This window comes from Hibiscus syriacus, unplaced genomic scaffold (genome assembly GCF_006381635.1).
Source record: "Hibiscus syriacus cultivar Baekdansim isolate YM2019G1 unplaced genomic scaffold, ASM638163v2 tig00110328_pilon, whole genome shotgun sequence".
Taxonomy (NCBI): domain Eukaryota; kingdom Viridiplantae; phylum Streptophyta; class Magnoliopsida; order Malvales; family Malvaceae; genus Hibiscus; species Hibiscus syriacus.
In genome coordinates, this window is record NW_024062685.1 from 723,114 (window position 1) to 740,855 (window position 17,742).

A 17,742-nucleotide genomic window follows, 5' to 3' on the forward strand; every position below is an offset into this window, starting at 1 on the left:
TAACAAGTTTTCTACCTTTAGCCGTTTTCATTCTTCCTACAGGGCAAAATCTTAAAGCTAGGACATTGCTTTCTTTGGGTTTTTTTAGCCTCGTGTTTTAGATTGGTTTCCATGAAGTGGTTGAACAATTGAATATGTTGTAGAGCAAGTTGAGTTGGGTTGTGCTTCTCCTTGTGGTATTCAATGGGCAAGTGAAGTTGGATTCATTAAATTTCTTGTCAATGCGGCTTTTGTCGTGCTCCATCGGTGGTTAACCGGACAGAGATGATACAACTCGTGAGTAGTTAGGCCACTGATCCAGTGATCTGTTGTAATGTCTTATCTATCTGCTGTTCGTGTTTATAAAAAACGGACATGGAAATTAGTATACCCTAGCTTTGCGGAAATGAATTTTTTTGTTACACAGAGAACAGTTCGAGGCTTCCTTGTAATGGAATTTTACTTCTTGTTAATGGATACTCTTTTAGTGAGGGTTATAGTTGGTGGTGGATTTTGCACCAAGATATTGCTAATGACAATGACAATGTCGTTTTTGTTGTTTTTGTTTTGAATGCAAAATTTGATGTCTCTTTAAATAAGATATTAAACGGTAATTACTAGTTAATCAAGCGGAACTTGATGTTAGGCTACTAAATGGAGTAAAATGGGTTGAGATTATTATTTTCATCATAATTCTCTCGAATATTCGATTCGGATGAGTTGATCAATTGGATTATAATGATTATACAAAAATAAAATTGAATTCAGATTTCGAGGGTGAACAAATAATATTAAGAAAAATTTTATTTTATATTTAAGAGTTCGACTTTGAATATAAATAAATTCGTGTGATTACTATATATAGTAGTCTTACATCTTTTTAGGATTGTTGGATGATGTGAAATCAAATGTTGATATTAACTTCTTAATTTTTTCAGTAAATATATTTTTATTTTCTACTATTAATCTTAGTCTTTGATTTCTCATATTCTAATATTCCTAAAAAGATGTAAAACTTTTTAGTTTTACGTAGTGTAAGCGGATCCTGACTCCCTCTCTCTCTATATATAACATCAAATTTCTAAATTCTCATAGAGACCCCGAATTCCTTCTAGGACATGTTGAATTATGTTTATGGATTCTATCGTTTCACTGATTCAGACTAAATAACAAGCTAATAAATCTCATCCTTTTTGCCACTGATTTTTTATTCAATTGGTTCAAAAATAATTAAATAAAATATAAAGAATTATTAATTTGTTTAATTCTCTTTTATTCGTTCAACTTTTAATTATTTATACCATCTCATTCTATATTCAATTTATTATCATCTATTGATGAAACAATTAATTTAGATCAATCTATTCAATTAATCGCTCTAATCCTATTCAAATAAAGTCGCCAAATATAAAAAGCAAAGGGGAAAATATAGATGTACTTTGCAAAAACAATCCCACTCAAGTAGGACTGGAAACCAATCGAGTCGAGCTCGAGTATTATTCAGTTCGACTTAACTCAAAAACTTTAAAAATAAAACTTAACTCGATTCGAAAACTCGCAAGTCTAAATTTTAAGTTTGGCTCAAATGCAAAATCATGAATTAAAGCTTGAAATGAAGAAAAAAACTCGGCCCACTGACTCAGCTTGCTCGACTGACCAAAAAATCAGTCCAAAGCGTCGCCGCAACAGTTCGCCTGGAGTTCGACTCATCCATAACCGAATCTATGATTCTCATATTGGAAAGACTTGTCACCAGGTGTATATGTATATTTTAGGTTGATCGTTTTTTTTTTCATCAAAATTTTTTGGTCTTTGGAAAAAAATAAGTGTGTTTAAATTTTGCAGTGTAGACAAAAAACAGTGGACTTTGCAGCATCATGCAAGAGAAAGATTAACCAGAAACAATGTACTATCCATTTTTGTCACAAATGCCTCTTGAACAGGTCTTTTTATGTTCTTTGTTCCACATAAAGCTACCTTACTTTTTAAGAATATTACCATACTTGCTGGATCTTACTCTCGATTAGACAAAATTCTATTGTCAAGATTCTTCTTAAAACCTTTTAACTATAGCATGATCTAGATCTAATAAGCATGTGTTACTTTAGTGACATTGAAATATGATAGCTAATTGTTTATTTGTTTGTTTTTCCATCAGATATGGAGAAAAGGCTGAGGAGGTTGCCTTGTTAAATGATTGGAATTGCCCGAAATGTAGAGGAATTTGCAACTGTAGTTTTTGCATGTCAGTCAAATATTTTGTTTGGGAAGTTAATTGCAAACATTTGCTTATTATTTGTTTTGTTTGCAATCAAAATGGGGAAATTTTGAATCTTTGTAGGAAGAAGCGAGGTCACCAGCCCACCGGAAGACTTGTACATGCAGCAAAGGCGAATGGGTTTGCGTCAGTCTCGGATATGTTGCATCTCAATGATTCCGAAAGATCAGGTTCTCAAGAGACTGTTGGTGAAGCTGTGTCGTCTAAAAAGCGAAAAGCTGCAGAGAAGGTTTGATTGGGATTTTTCATCTGTTTTATTGCTTCAAAGGCTTTCCATTTAATTCCTTGGGTATGTTTAGATAGTATTAGTCTTATTAGAGAATGGTCAATAGGATGAGTGCAAGATCCATGTCGATTTTCCGAAAAATAGACAGTTCTATTTATAGATATGGGTTCATCTGCTGGTTTATGAACTATAAAATGAATGTTTATTACAATTTTCTAACAGGAATCTGGAACAGAGGAAACTGGCAATAGCAGAAAGGAAAGTAGTGATAAAGGGTCAAATGGTTCAATACAAGCCAATGAGAAAAAGGCTGCAACTAAATATACCAAGTTGAAAAGACTGAGAAGCAAGAATGGTGGGGAAATCGTCTCTGAAGGCAATGATGCTGATTTCTCGACCCAAAAGGTTACTCCGAAAAAGTCCAGAATCTCCAAAAAGGCATTGTATGAAGGAGAAGTGATTTTGGACAGGAACACGGCTATCCAGCTAATTGAAATGAAGGTCCTTAAGAAGTGTGATCAAGGAGAAGATGAAATGCTAAACCATGCAACTCCCATAGCAAAGAACAAGCCAAATAATAAGTCTCCAAATCCTAAGAAGAAAAATGTAGAAGTCAAAAGTGAAGCCTCTGATGACGATATAACACTGCCTCAAGGCACATTACTAAACTGTGTTGATGGCATTGACTTGCCTGCTGAGGATGTTGGCCACGCCTTGCAATTTCTAGAATTTTGTGAAGCTTTTGGAGAGGTGAACTTGTTATCTGTTTGTTTAGCATGCATCCTAATAGGTTAAAATTTTCACTCTTAGTTCTGTATTCTCACTTGGTAGTTTTGTTTGATTTCAGGTTCTCAATATGAAGAAAGGGCAATCTCAGCTGATACTTAGAGAGTTACTTACTGGAAAAAGCAAACGCAAACACAAACTACGTTATCCTTCGATTGTGCAGTTTCATATTCGACTGCTTTCCATGATGCAAAAGGATTTGGGAAAAGAGTATTCATGTTTAAATAGATAGTCATAAACATTCAGTTCCTTGTTTTAATTGGTGTATTGATCATCTGAATTAATTCTCTGTGCAGGTATCCTTGCCTTAGTCGGGATTTAAGTGAAACTTCATGGGCTCAAGTTCTTGGAGAATACATCAGTGATTCTCAAAAACCATTAAAGCGGTCACTGTCGGATTGCTTAGATATGAGTGATGATAGATATGAGAAATTAAATTCCTCTAAAAAACTGCGACTCTTAAATTTTCTATGCGATGAATCTCTTGTCACCACGTAAGTCATAAAGTTCTTTCAATAAATTCTGGTCATGTTTTTCTTTTTAGATTCTTAAGTAAAATGTATTGATAAAAAATTTCACAATTCTTCCCTTCAGAGAATTCAGAAGCTGGATTTATGAACAAAACTCGAAATTTGTCGAGAAAGAAAAGAAAATGAAAGAAAAACTTCTTTCTCGGAGAGAGAGGGTAGTGAAGTCAATATGACAACTTAGCTCAAGCAAATGCTAGTGTTAATGTTAAAGTTATGCCTTTGCTTGTCTGATCATAATTCTTTGAATAGGAGAGAAACATGGAAAAAGAGATGAAGCAGAAGTTGCAGGATGAGATAGCCAAAGCTATTATCATGAAAAATGGTGCACCTCTTTCCATTTCGGAGAATGAAGAGCTTATTTCTAGAATCAAGAAAGAAGTGGCACAAACTCTTGAAGTGGACTATACTCTTGCAGGTACATTGGAAGTGTCCGAGACAGTGGATGAGGGTATGTTCTGTTACATTGTCCTTAATAGTTGCACAAATGGATCCCTCTTTGCATATTTTGGCTGACACATTTTACCTTGCTAGTGATGCCCAAAGAGGAGGAGGATTGTCGATCAGATGCTGTTAGATCGGAGCCAATATTTTGGGACGGCCATGGTCATAAGTTTCTCAAATTCTGGAGATTGAGAGGCCACTTGGGTGAATCCAATATTCTGCTTCAAGGTTTGTCATATGCTTTGATTATCCAAAATCCGGGTTTCATCAGCTTGTCAACCGAATTTCCATTTCATTTGTTTCCGCTAATGTGCAGATATCGAGGTAGGGGATTCAGTTGCAGCTAAAGAACAATGGTACAACTACAGCACCGAACAAAATGCTACGGTTGAAAAATATATTTCATCTTTCAGGTATCAAAAGATGATTTTAACCGCCTACCTCTTTTCAAAAATGTCATTTAGTCTTGATCATGGAAATATGGCAAGATCAAATAAGTCAGAAATGAGACCATATTTCATGTTCTTGGGATACTATTGCTGTACATCTTTCATGGCCAGAATTCATCTTATGCCATTGTTAGGCTATTTTTCATTTTTATCTATGTTGCTCGGACTCTTCATTTTTATCTAGCCACACCCCGGTCCGGCACTCATACCCCAATCCGAGTAACATAGTTCTTGATTGGTTTCTGCATAATGGATTTCATTAATTTGTCATTTTGTTTTGCAGGATGCAAAGGAAATGAGCAATCTATATTGTCTCATATAATTTCAAGAAAATACTGTAGCTACAGCATAATTTTATCTATCTATCTATTTATATATATGTGTTCCTCCAAACGAAGCATGTTTATATCCTCCCGTGTGTGTTACTAAAAGAAACCAAGTTATGATCTTTCAATGCAACGGAGGGGAAGCTATGGTTTATGGTCTTATACAAGATCAGTGTGTATTTTACGTACTTTTTTTGGCCCATTAAGGTTTCTCTTTAGAGAAGGCAAAATTGGCCCAATAAGTCAAGTGGGTAAACCGATTAGCCCATTAGGCCAACCTAAATTTTAATTTGAAATCTACGGTAAATATTATAGTATAGGGTAAACTCATCACGCTCATATGATTAGTTTGTTTAGATAATTGTTTTATTCAAATTTGTCAAGTCGACGTGACAAATTTTAGAAAGATATAATTATTTTATTAGAATTTGTCATATTAGAGTGATAAGTTTTAATAAAAAAATATATTTTATTGAAATTCGTCATGTATGTGTGACGGGTTTTAAATCATTATGGCAAATATTGTGAATTTCAAATTAATTTTAGAAATAAATTAATAGGTAAATTTTTTCCACCAGTTGTTGTCTTTTCCATATACCGTGACAAGTTGTGTTAATCTCCAAATATTTTTCAACCTTAGAAGATAAAGGACATTGTTCTTTGGGAAGGGCAAATGGTTGTCCCTTGTTCCTATATATAATGGAATAAGAGGTTGAGAGCAACTTCCGTAGAATATCTCTGAATTATAAAATACTCTCCGTGAGACTCGATCTCACGATCTCAAAGTTAAGAACCTTATGCTTTACCAACTGAGTTGGATAGTCATCTCTTGGGAAGGGCAAATGGTTTTCTGAAAATGAATAGAATTATAGGGGGAAAAAGAATAAATATAGCAAAGTAACTTATGTTCAAATTATCTTTTTAGTCATTGAACTTCCCAAAATTATAAAAAGATTATTAAATCTTTTGACCTATTACTAAATAATCATATTGAATTTGATCGGTTTCTTTTCAAGGATAAGATTGAATTGGGTTCAAGTTTAAGATGGAAAATAACATAAAAAAATAATGTAAATTACATGTTTAACACTTAAATTATCATTTTTATTTCATTTTAGTACTTAAAACTTTTAATTTTTTAAAAAGTATACTTAAAGTTTAATTTTTGTTTCGTTTTAGTATTCATGTTTAAAATTTAATGTTAAGTTTTTTAAAAATTGAAAATTAAGGTACTAAAACGGATCAAAGCACGTTAAGTTTTTAATAGTGAGTACTAAAATAAAACTAAAAATTAAACGTTAGATATGATTTTTTAAAAAAAAATTAAAATTTTAGATATAAAAACAAACTAAAACTAATAGTTTAAATATAAAATGCATAATTTATCCTAAAATTATTAGATAAATTTTAAATGAATAAAAAATTCAACCCAACCCATACAAAAACTATGGGTGCAATACAAACTACGAATGCTTTTTAATCATGGAATAAATTTTTCTCCAAATAAAATAAAATAAAAGCAATGGTATTTTAATCGCCACCTTCTCCACTCGACAAAACTTTCGAGATAATGTTCTGGAAAAAATTAATTCACGAGATAAAGCATTCCTAAGATTAATTGCTCAAATAAGGTGAAATCCACAGTGTTGGTCGTAGGTCGACATGCCTTGCTGGCGACCTACTAGGTCGTCATGTCTTCCCGACGAGCTACAAGAGATTGCATGTGCCATGTACGTCCCAACACGCTGGGCATCCGAGGCCATCCGACCGAGGCCATCCGAGAACATCCGAGGCCATCCGAGGGCAACCGAACGAGCTATGCGAGGGAATCAGAGTGAGGGTAGGTCGCCCGAATGGCATGACGACCTATGTGTTGGGACATACATGTGCCATGCAACACGTTCATTCTCACGTTCATTCTCTCTGTTTGAGCAAGAGTAGGTCGTCCGGTGCATGGCGACCTGTAAAGTCGCCCGGAGTGCATGGCGAGGAATACATGGCGACCTACGACCAACACTGTGGATTTCACCCTATTTGAGCAATTAATCTTGGGAGTGCATTAACTCGTGAATTAATTTCTTCCAGAACATTATATCGAAAGTTTTGCCTCTCCACTCACAAGTACCGAATTTACATTAGGAGACCTTCCACGGTTTGCTCTAGCCAGGTAAAATAACAGAAGCAAATACTGTTTTTTCCACTTATTTATTTATTTTAATCCACACCTTTGTTTTCTTTTTCCTCTCCGCCCAGTGTTCCTTCTGTAATCTATGGTTTTTGTTTTTCTAGAGAAGAGCTGTATATATTTATGCAGGTTAGATCTTTTTAAAAGAAGCAATCTCGTTCGCGCCACTCTTCTAGCTGTAATATAGCCTTAGAGTTCCATTTTGCATTTTATTTATTTATTCTCATGAATTACTATGTGGGTTTTTATTTTTTAATGCATACTTTTTTTCCCTTTCAAAATTTATTTGTATCTGAGTTTTTAGATCTCAGTTTCTACGCTGAACTTGTTGAGTGATTCTTTTTTTTTTTAAATGTTTGTAATTAGTTTAAAGCCCGGATAGTTTTAGTTAGCTAAGAGTTTATAACTTTTTGCTCTTCTTTTAGTTGGTATTTGTAGGTATATTGTGATGTTTAGTATAGCTTAGTTATGCTCTGTTTTTATGTTGTTTGAAATTATGTAAAATCTTGAGTTAATTGTTTGCTTTTTGTCTGCCTGATCCCTTTGAAATTTGTGTTTTTATCTCGTTTTCTACTGTTTGTTTTGCCAGATTCGGGGGGTTTATCTTGTTCTTTTCCCTCTTATTTTAATTATTGTTTTCAAAATTCATATTTTAATCATTGTTCCTTTCCTTGTAACTTTTATTAATTGGGTTGTGCGTTTTTTAAAATAAATTTCAATGGCAGATGATTTTTGAAACAGTTCAAGTGAGTTGTTTGACCAATGGGGGGATGAGAGCAATCAAGGCTTTAAAAGAAAACATTTGGGAACTGATGAGCAGGCATCAGCTTCTTGTCATAATGGCTCTTATGCTAAAGGGGATATGGAACATCTGGTCAAGATATGACTGCCAATATAGATGAAGACACACAGCTTGACAATGCATCTGTAAGCAGCACACTTAAGGAATTCCTTTAGTTTCAATGGATATGGTTGCTGTGGACGTCGGTTCTCCGTTCTTGTTATGTTGCTTCTTTCTGAAGTGTTGAATTTGCTCTGAGGTTTGTCTGCAGAAAAAGGTGAGACTGCCAAAAGAATTGACTTTTCAGGATATATACAACAATCAAGATGCATTTGATGATGATGACAGTGACTGGGAGCCTGTACAAAAGCACGTAGAGATTTTGAAGTGGCTTTGTACAACTGCACAATGGTCAACCTTGATGATGTTTCCCACTGTGATGTAAATTTTTTCCTTTCTTCTTGATACTATTCCATGCCCCTCTTTTAGTATGATTCATTATAAATCTTTTCATGATTTCTGGAATTTTCAATTCTCTTTACACTTGGTAAAGAATTTTGGCTCTAGATGACTTAGCAATTTCATCTATGCAGATCTGCGGGGAGCATAAAGAATCTAGCATACTAAGGCTTGGGTTTTATGCATCTCCTTTTTCACCAGCTGTGGAACTTATTCAGGTTGAATCAGAATCCAGAGCGAGAGACAAAGGTAACTACATTCTGCTGAGCCTTTTCAATAATATGTTCATATGTTGCCCTTCGAAGAGGTTATTGGACTGCCCTACCTTTTGATGTTTTCTTTTTATTTCCTGTATCTTTTTTCATGTTTGTTGGCTTTATGTTTTCATGATGGTCTTACTACTGGTACATTGAAATACACTAATGGTCAATCAGTTGTAATCATATGCTGCAGCATTGAAAAGGTTGTGGAGGTTGTGCTATTATAACATGTGATATTGTACGGAAAAAAGATATATTTAATTATATCTGTAACCTGGTGAACTTTTATTTTTTTAAAAGTGCCCTATACGACGCAGAAATGGTTCAGCACTTTGCATGGCTGTTAAACTTGATTGCAGAGAAGGGAGGCCATTAGCATTGCTCAGTAAAAACTGCTTTGTTATTGAATGGCACTGCCATGTTATCATTTTATCAGTGATACTGCCTCCTATCATTTCCTTATAATGTTGCTTTTTATTCTGTTCAAGTTCTTATTGATGCACACAATGTTGATGGTCAAAATTATGGTTATCAAGTTTAAAAACAGGGTGAGATTGTCGTAGAATGTTGAGCACCCTTATTTTTTTGTAATTTTTTAAATAAAAATAACCTATTTATGATTTTTGATCAAGTTTTGGAGAATTGGAATGATTATAAACGAGCTTGTTTATGAACATAAACGAACACAACACACATTTGTTCTTGTTCGTTCATTTATTAAATGAACATTAAAAATTTTGTTCATATTTATTTATTTAGCCTAACAAACGAATATAAACGAATGTTATACGAAAAGTTAACGAATTGTGCAACGAACACTCTTCATTTACACCTAATTTTTAATAACTCTTATCTTATCCAAATGGTCCAGTTGACGTATCTCAACAAATTTTTTTTTTTGAAAATTTAATTAAAAAAGTTTTAAAAGAATTGTATACATATCCAACCAAACAAAATTATCAAAATTATGTGATAAACAAATTATGTTAACAATTGATTATTGTTATATTCTGAGTTTTAAGATATAATTCTATTCATGTATTTATATTTAATATTTTTTTGCACAAATTAAATTATTTCAATGGTTAAAGGAATGATTGTTATTTCTAGAGATCTCATATTCGAGCATCAGTAATTGTAACAAGGGTGATTGAGCGTTCGTTGTGAAATGGTTGAAAGTGTCTAGAATAAATACTAATCTGTAATTACCTTAGTTTAATCAAAAATATATATATTTAATACATTTTTGTGTGAATTATCTATTTAATTTTACCTTAAAAGTAAATAAAGTTAAACTACATCATCTTTTATGTATTATTTCGATTATTTTCCTAATATAAGTGAACAATAATTACTCTGGCTACCTCATTAGCTTCTTTAGACACAATAAATTGTCAATAATCCATGAAGCTTCTTTGCGGTCCTAATTTGATGAATATGATTAGGTTTAGGTTATCACTCTCGAGTAGCTCGAGATGAATACTCAGAGAATGGTATTAGAACTGTATCTGAAACGACACACAAAAAAAGAAAGAAAGATAATATGTACCTTACCAATCCCATGACGATTTGGTCTTGATTTGAACCATAGAGCACATTTGAGCATGTTCAACCAACCAATTCCACAATTTTGGTTATGGGTTGTCACACTAGGGGTCATAAAGTATATATCAAAAGATATTAAAAAAACACGAACCAAACGATTTTGGTAGTAAAAAAAATTATTGTTACATCTTGAGGTTCTGAGTTATAGCACTAATAATGTCAGAAATATAAACGTTCAAAAAATTATTTTAAAACTTATATTATCTTATCTTATACTTATCGTATATTAATAAAAAGAATATTCATAAGCCACTCATAGCGGGATTCCACAAACAAATAATCTTATCCTTGGCTCCAAAACCCAGGAGACATTTCGGGTGCGTTTGGTTCACGGAATGTAAGATTACCAGTGGGAATAAAAGATTACCAGTGAATAGGATTACTGGAATGTTGTATTTTGTGTTTGGTTGGTTTATCAGGAATGTAAGATTACCGTGTTTGGTTAAAGGAATAAAAGATTATTAGAATGCATATTTAACCAAATTGTCCTTATTATATATTTGTATAATATTACAAATTGTAAAATATTTATATATTTTCTTTAAAAAATTAAATTCATAATATTTATATAATTTTTTTATAAAATTAAAAATATAAAAAAGGTTTAATGAAAGGGTAAATTTTTTTTAACCCTTGAACTTCATATAAAATTTTAATTATAGAATTTTTTTGTAAATCTAAAATAATTTAAGGATAAATTTATAATTTAACCTTCATAGAATTTTTATTATTTAATGACAGAAGAAGAATATTTTTGAAAAAAAATAAAAATTTAAACATTTTAGTCCAAAACGCAGGTAATGTTACAATACCTCAGGTAATGTTACAATACTTAAGGGAATGAAAGTAATAACATTCCCGATAATATATCCCAAAAAATCTACTATTGGTAATAAAATATTACTGAAAATGAGATTCCCGGCCAACCAAACATGGGATTTCCATCCCATGGGAATCCCACAATCCTTGAACTAAACACCCCCTTCATGGAAGATTGATTACCCATAGATGACTTTATCAAAGTTCAAGATAAACTGGGACGGTTGAACCAACAATTAATACATAATTAAGGGGTAAATCATGCGTTTAATACCTAAACTTTGAATTTTTTCAAAACCATACATATAGTTTAGTTTTTGTTTCATTTTAGTACATGCGTTAAAAACTTTAGTTTTTATTTTATTTTAGTACTATCGTTCAAAATTTAACGTTACATTTTTTAAAAAATTGAAATATAATCAAAATTGATAGTTTAGATACTAAACACGTTAAATTTTTAACGACAGAGTACTGAAATGAATTGAAAACTAAACGTTATGCATAGTTTTAAGAAAATTGAAAGTTCAGATATTAAAACGAACTAAAATTGAGTAATAAATGCATAATTTACCCCATAATTAATTATTAATACCGAATTGAGTAGTTAGAAAATCCTAGCTACCACGTTTGATGAGTTGACTAGTACTGGAACAAACCCAATTCCAGAAAGGAAGAGTCCTATCTACTAGTCAAGACCTCACCACCAAACTCTACCCATCCTTCCCTCACAATATTATATTTCAAATCTTCTATTGTTATAGATCTTGAGTTATGATTTTTGTACGATTATTAACACATTCTTTTATAAAAAATATATGTAAAATATGTACAAATATATATATATTTATAATAATAAATTAAATAAATAATATAATTTCATAAAAAACTAACTCAAATATATACCCGAAATCGTTTTTTTGGGTAGTAATTGTTGGAGCGTAAAAACAAAGATTTAGTGCTTCTTGGATTTAAAAATTGTAGTTACCCCACTACTGTTTTATGCGCACGAAATTAATATAGTAACCGAGCACAATAAATCAATAGCTCCAGGAAAACATAAATGCTTTATGCTTATTAGGTTTATCTTTTTAAAATACAAATTGTATTTTTTAAAAAATACTTGAAAAAGATCACTCATCAGCGGACAGGTCCATTACATCTTACAACAAGTTTTGAAATTGATCATCATATTTTCTACAACTAATGTTGAATATTTTACATTAAAAATAGTGAAGTTTAAGGACATGAATTTTATTGAAATGTTTATTTCTTTACTAATAAAACAAAAATTCTTGAAAGGTTTAGAACTTTGATATTGTTCCTAAAGCCTATGCTCTATTTGAACTACTAATAATAATTAAATCAATTATTATATTACTGATTACCTTTTTCCCAAAAATAAATCCCAGCCTAAAAATGTTACACAATTGAAAGGCCGCTCTTGCTAATATTCTACCATTGTTATTTGCTACCGAACTTTTCAGGTGCTCACCTCTATATAAACACAAGCGGATGCTGTTTTTTCACTCAACCCTCTTTCCTTCCTTTTCCATTGTGTGCCAAAAAATTGTAAGCTACACAAGCAAGCAATTATGAAATCAGCACACACAAATGGTTCTTCTCTGAATGAGTCGGAGACCGGTAGGACGTTAGTTATTGGTTCGAGCGGGTTTATAGGCCGATTCATTACCGAAGCCTGCCTAGAATCAGGCCGGCCAACATATGTTTTGGTCCGGTCTAGTTCAAACTCACCCTCCACCAAGGCAACCACCATCAAGTTCCTTCAAGACAAAGGAGCCATCATAATTTATGTATGCACTACCATTTTGCCTAGACATTTCTTCATATTTATTTATCTTTGCATTTTCAAGCGGTTTTCATGCAATAGTACCTATATGTATATTTTCATGCAAGCCCTAAAAATGTTTGTAACAGGGATCCATAACCAACCAAGAATTCATGGAGAAGGTTTTGAGGGGATATAAGATAGAAGTTGTGATATCTGCAGTAGGAGGGGAGAGCATCTTGGACCAGTTCACTCTAGTAGAGGCTATTAAGAATGTCCACACTGTCAAGGTATATGCATGTACGCATATACATATACATCTACATATGCATGCTATGTATTATTGTATTATTGTATTATTGTATTATGTCTGTGTATAGCATGCAATACAACTGTGCAACATTGAGACCCCAAAACCATATGAAGTTAATAATTTCAAAAGGCAATATTGAGTTTCAATGAATGAAACCTGAAAAAATTGATTTAACTTGCAGAGGTTCCTTCCGTCCGAATTCGGGCATGACATAGACAGGGCGGAGCCGGTGGAGCCGGGCCTAACCATGTATGAGCAGAAGAGGAAGGTTAGGAGGGAGATAGAGAAGTGCGGGATTCCGTACAGTTACATATGTTGCAACTCCATTGCTGCTTGGCCCTACCATGACAACACTCACCCAGCTGATGTTCTCCCGCCCCTTGATAGGTTCCAAATCTACGGTGATGGCACCGTCAAAGGTATTCTCAGCCCCACATTTTTCCTTCTTTTTGCTTCATTGTCTCTGCCTTAATTCTAATTTTTTTTTCCCGATGAAAATCTATGTCTATGAATTAAATCACTCCCCGGTGGCCACATGGGTTTCATAGTTTTGAAGCTAATGTCTCTCTCTCTCTGATATTAATGTACTTAAATCACTCCCCAGTGGACACATGGGTGTCTTAGTTTTGAAGCTAATTTCTCTGATATCAGTGAACTCAAACATTACTAGATGTTATCTTATAACATAGATAATTAATTATATTGTTTGGACTCTTCATTTCTCTTGAAATATTAGTATCCAACACATGAATGTAAGAGTCAAAGTTAGACACGAATATTTCAAGAGAAATGAAGAGACCACACAGCATAATTAGTTATCGGGTAAATTATGAATTTCACTACTGAACTTTACTCAGCTCTTTCATATTTTGCTCATCGAATTTTAAAAAATTTCACTGAACTTAATGCATTGAATTTTTTTCTCTCACTAACTTTACTCTCTCTTATATTTTGGTCACTCCACCGTTATATCGTTAACGGCGTTAAAAATGAGACCGTTTTAAAAAAAACAAAATTTTCACCAAAACGTCAATTTGCATCTATATAACAGTCCATTTTAATACCTTTAACAATTTAACAATCAAATGATAAAAAATCCAATGTATTAAGTTTAGTGAGGAAATTGAAAAAAAATTAAAGTACATTGAGTAAAATAAAAGAAAGAGTAAAGTTCAGTTGCTAAATTTGTAATTTACCCTTATGTTATGTGATAAGATAAGATAACATCATAACATAAAGTAATATTTAGATTTTGGTGTGTCAGATACAGGTATATCTATGTTTTCTGAGTGGACACGAATAGATAACACATCCAAGAATGATTCACATGAATGGAACAATTCAGAAAACATAATTATACTCTATCTGACACACACTAAAATCTAAATACCATAGGCCCAATATTTATCCCTGATTAATGTTTTGTGTTTGTTGTCGAAGAAAATGCTTAGTGGTAGTGGATTTTGTAGTTGAGCTTACAGATTTCAGCAGTTGTGTAACTTTAAGAGTCAAAGTGTCAAGCCTAGCAAAGAGAGGAATGTGACTGATATGTTGAGAGGAAGGATAGGTAGCAAAAAATCACGTAACCATCATTTCCTAACCCTGTCCTGAGTGCTACCCGTTGCTTCATTCCCCCAACAAACTCGCAAAAGGCCAGTGACTAACTAATTTTTTTGGCCAATATTTATTAGCTAATTGAAACACCACATTAGAACACAAAACCGAGTAATGACTATTAATCAAAACTTCAACCATTCTGTGGTGATTCGACAGCGTACTTTGTGGCGGGATCTGATATCGGGAAGTTCACTGTGATGTCCATTAATGATGAGCGAACACTAAATAAAACTGTTCATTTTCAACCCCCAAGCAACCTACTTAACATGAATGAGATAGCTTCACTATGGGAGACGAAGATTGGTCGCATGCTTCCTAGGGTCACTGTAGCAGAAGAAGATCTGCTCCAAAGGGCTCAAGGTTTGTCTTAAATCCACTTTTCTTGCGAGTGAAGTAAGCTTTCTCTGAAGAACTAAATCCTCATTAACCATTAGTTTTGTCGGCTAACCCAATCGGTACTAACCCTCCAGAGATGCGGATCCCTCAGAGTGTGGTTGCGGCGATAACGCATGACATTTTCATCAATGGCTGCCAAATAAACTTCAGTATGGACAAGCCAACTGATGTTGAAGTCTGCTCTCTCTATCCAGACGCTACTTTCCAGACCATCGCTGAGTGCTTCGATGACTTTGCGAAGAAGATATTCGGTAATGCCAAAGCAGTGAGCAAGCCAGTAACGACAAGCAACAATGACATTTGTGAGACCGCTGCTAAACCAGAAGCATTGGCTATCACAGCGATATGCACATGAGAAACTTCTCAATTCTAATCAATAATTGTTTTAGGACTTCTTATTGTTAAATTGGTGAAGAAAGTATTAGTAGTAGTTACATCGTGTATTTTGGGAATTTAGTATCATTTACCAGGGGGTGAGTATGATTGAGTGGGCGGTTATGAAACTAGAACAATAGATTATAGATCACACATGTATTATTGGTCCTAAAAGGTTTAGATCATGGATTGGCTCGTGTTCTTTCAAGATTAAACTTTAATATCAACCCTATGATCCAATATGTTCCAGGATTGATTCTAAATCTTCATTTTTTTACAACTATATAAGCAACTAAAACAATAATGGTTCAATACTACATATAAAAATTAGCCACATAACTAAAATTCTAAGGACATTTTTCAACTTATATATATACAGATAGATAATATTTAAATATTCATAATCCTTTCAAATTTATAAATCGAACTTTGTCAAAAAAAACAAATTTATAAATCGAAGATTATTATATATTTATATGTTTATGTGCATTTAACCTCACGACTTACCAGATGTAACGATAACAATGATATAATTGAAATTAAAGCACAATCTGTTTAGTGTTTAGTGTTGTGTTCAGTTTCATCCATTTAACAAGCAAGCATAATCTTGCAATCAATCCCATGTCAGAAGATCATTCCTATCAGGCAGGCATAATCTTGTTGTAATTCATAGAACGTACATTCTCTGTATGTCTACACTAGCGCATGTCAATTCAAACAAGAAAGAATCTCCACTGTGAAAACTTTATAAAAACTTCTGACCTGTTAAGTTATTTGGCCTTTGTCATGCACTTCCATCGTTGCAGAAAAGTAGCCAAATTTGGGATTGAAGATCATATAAAGGTAAGTGTTCTTCAATGGAAGACAAAACAGATTGGACATTTTCCACATTTTGCGCAGCATGTACTGCAATGCAAAGGAACTGATAGACATGACACCAGAGAATAAAAGTAAATATGAACACTGAGAGCAATAAAGTTTTGACTTCATTTTAAAAAATCTGAAAATGCAATCTCTTGAAATACATTACGATGTTATAGCTGCAAATAATATGATCTTACTGGGGAGCAAAAAACATTAATCTGATCTGGAAGCTTTTGAGATTCTGAGTAACTGGCATTTAGATATGAACTTACCTAAATGAAAAAGTTATTTCAATTTCAGATTTCTACAAGAACCTAACATGAACTTCAAATATTCTACGAATCATGGAAAGTCCTCTTGTCTGACCCAAAGAATGAAAATTGGTTTTCAGAATTCAAGTTGGGAATTGCGACAGGTGCATGCCATCAGTTTTTCTTCATTCATGCTATTATAAAATGCATAGTTATGGTATCCAAGTATGACAGACCATATTTAGTTAACAGTCTTGTCTTCTAGTAGTATATTTTACCTCCTTTCCCCCAAAAAGAACACCTCTTCACTCATTGGCCATTTTCACACACAAGCAATTTGAAAGGTAGGGAAAAAAAAACTAATGCTTCTTCCACCCTTCTGGTCTAGAGGCTTTTTTGTTTCCCAAAGAGTCATAGTACAACCATCAGTACGTGTCCTTTCCTACTAAAACGATAGAAAAAATGAGCTTCAACTTAGAGAATATCAAACTAGTCTCGAAATTTTTTAAGTGACTCTTCTTCTGGCATTGTCTTATTGCTTGCATTTTCAACTTTATTTCCTTTACACTTTTGGTTTATGTCAAAGGTTTGACATCAATTTAAACTCCAGTAGCATAATTCATTCACTTATGTTCTTCGTGAATGATATCGATTGATAATTCATTCATTTATCTAAACCATAGTTCAAACTTATCGATTTTTAATTCATTAAACTTCTACAGGGAACAAGTTCCGCAAGCAAAAGTGATCTACTCTCCTAAAACATTTCAAACCAAAACAGAATATATATATTAAACCCTTGCGAGCTTTTCCTAAATAATCATTAAAACCTCTATTGAACACAGAACAAGAAAATTTCTAAAATTAACAGCAAGTTAAAGCAATCAAATTCTTGTGTATGAGAAATCGAGAGAATTGAACTTACCACCACTAAGAGTAAGAAACGACATGATCCAGCTTAAGAAGGATCGTATCCGCTGCCAAAGCCTGCTCCGAGTTCAACAAACGGCTTCATC

At 33.2% G+C, this 17,742-nt stretch overlaps 2 protein-coding genes across 2 annotated transcripts; both read left to right on the forward strand.

The window, feature by feature from the left end:
- Positions 1-1,591: 1,591 nt before the first annotated feature.
- LOC120118807 lies at positions 1,592-4,988 on the forward strand. Its single transcript, XM_039138776.1, has 12 exons — positions 1,592-1,735; positions 1,825-1,922; positions 2,138-2,224; positions 2,321-2,486; positions 2,706-3,233; positions 3,331-3,479; positions 3,566-3,763; positions 3,864-3,954; positions 4,049-4,247; positions 4,331-4,468; positions 4,557-4,653; positions 4,973-4,988. Exons 1-12 carry the CDS (start codon positions 1,592-1,594, stop codon positions 4,986-4,988), a joined length of 1,911 nt encoding a protein of 636 aa, XP_038994707.1.
- Positions 4,989-12,659: 7,671 nt separating this feature from the next.
- On the forward strand, positions 12,660-15,819 carry LOC120118425 (leucoanthocyanidin reductase-like). The gene is made up of 5 exons (XM_039138453.1): positions 12,660-12,935; positions 13,060-13,200; positions 13,405-13,642; positions 14,997-15,200; positions 15,311-15,819. The coding sequence occupies exons 1-5, from the start codon at positions 12,717-12,719 to the stop codon at positions 15,589-15,591; spliced, it is 1,083 nt and encodes a 360-aa protein (XP_038994384.1). The 5' UTR covers positions 12,660-12,716; the 3' UTR covers positions 15,592-15,819.
- The last annotated feature ends 1,923 nt before the right edge of the window (positions 15,820-17,742 follow it).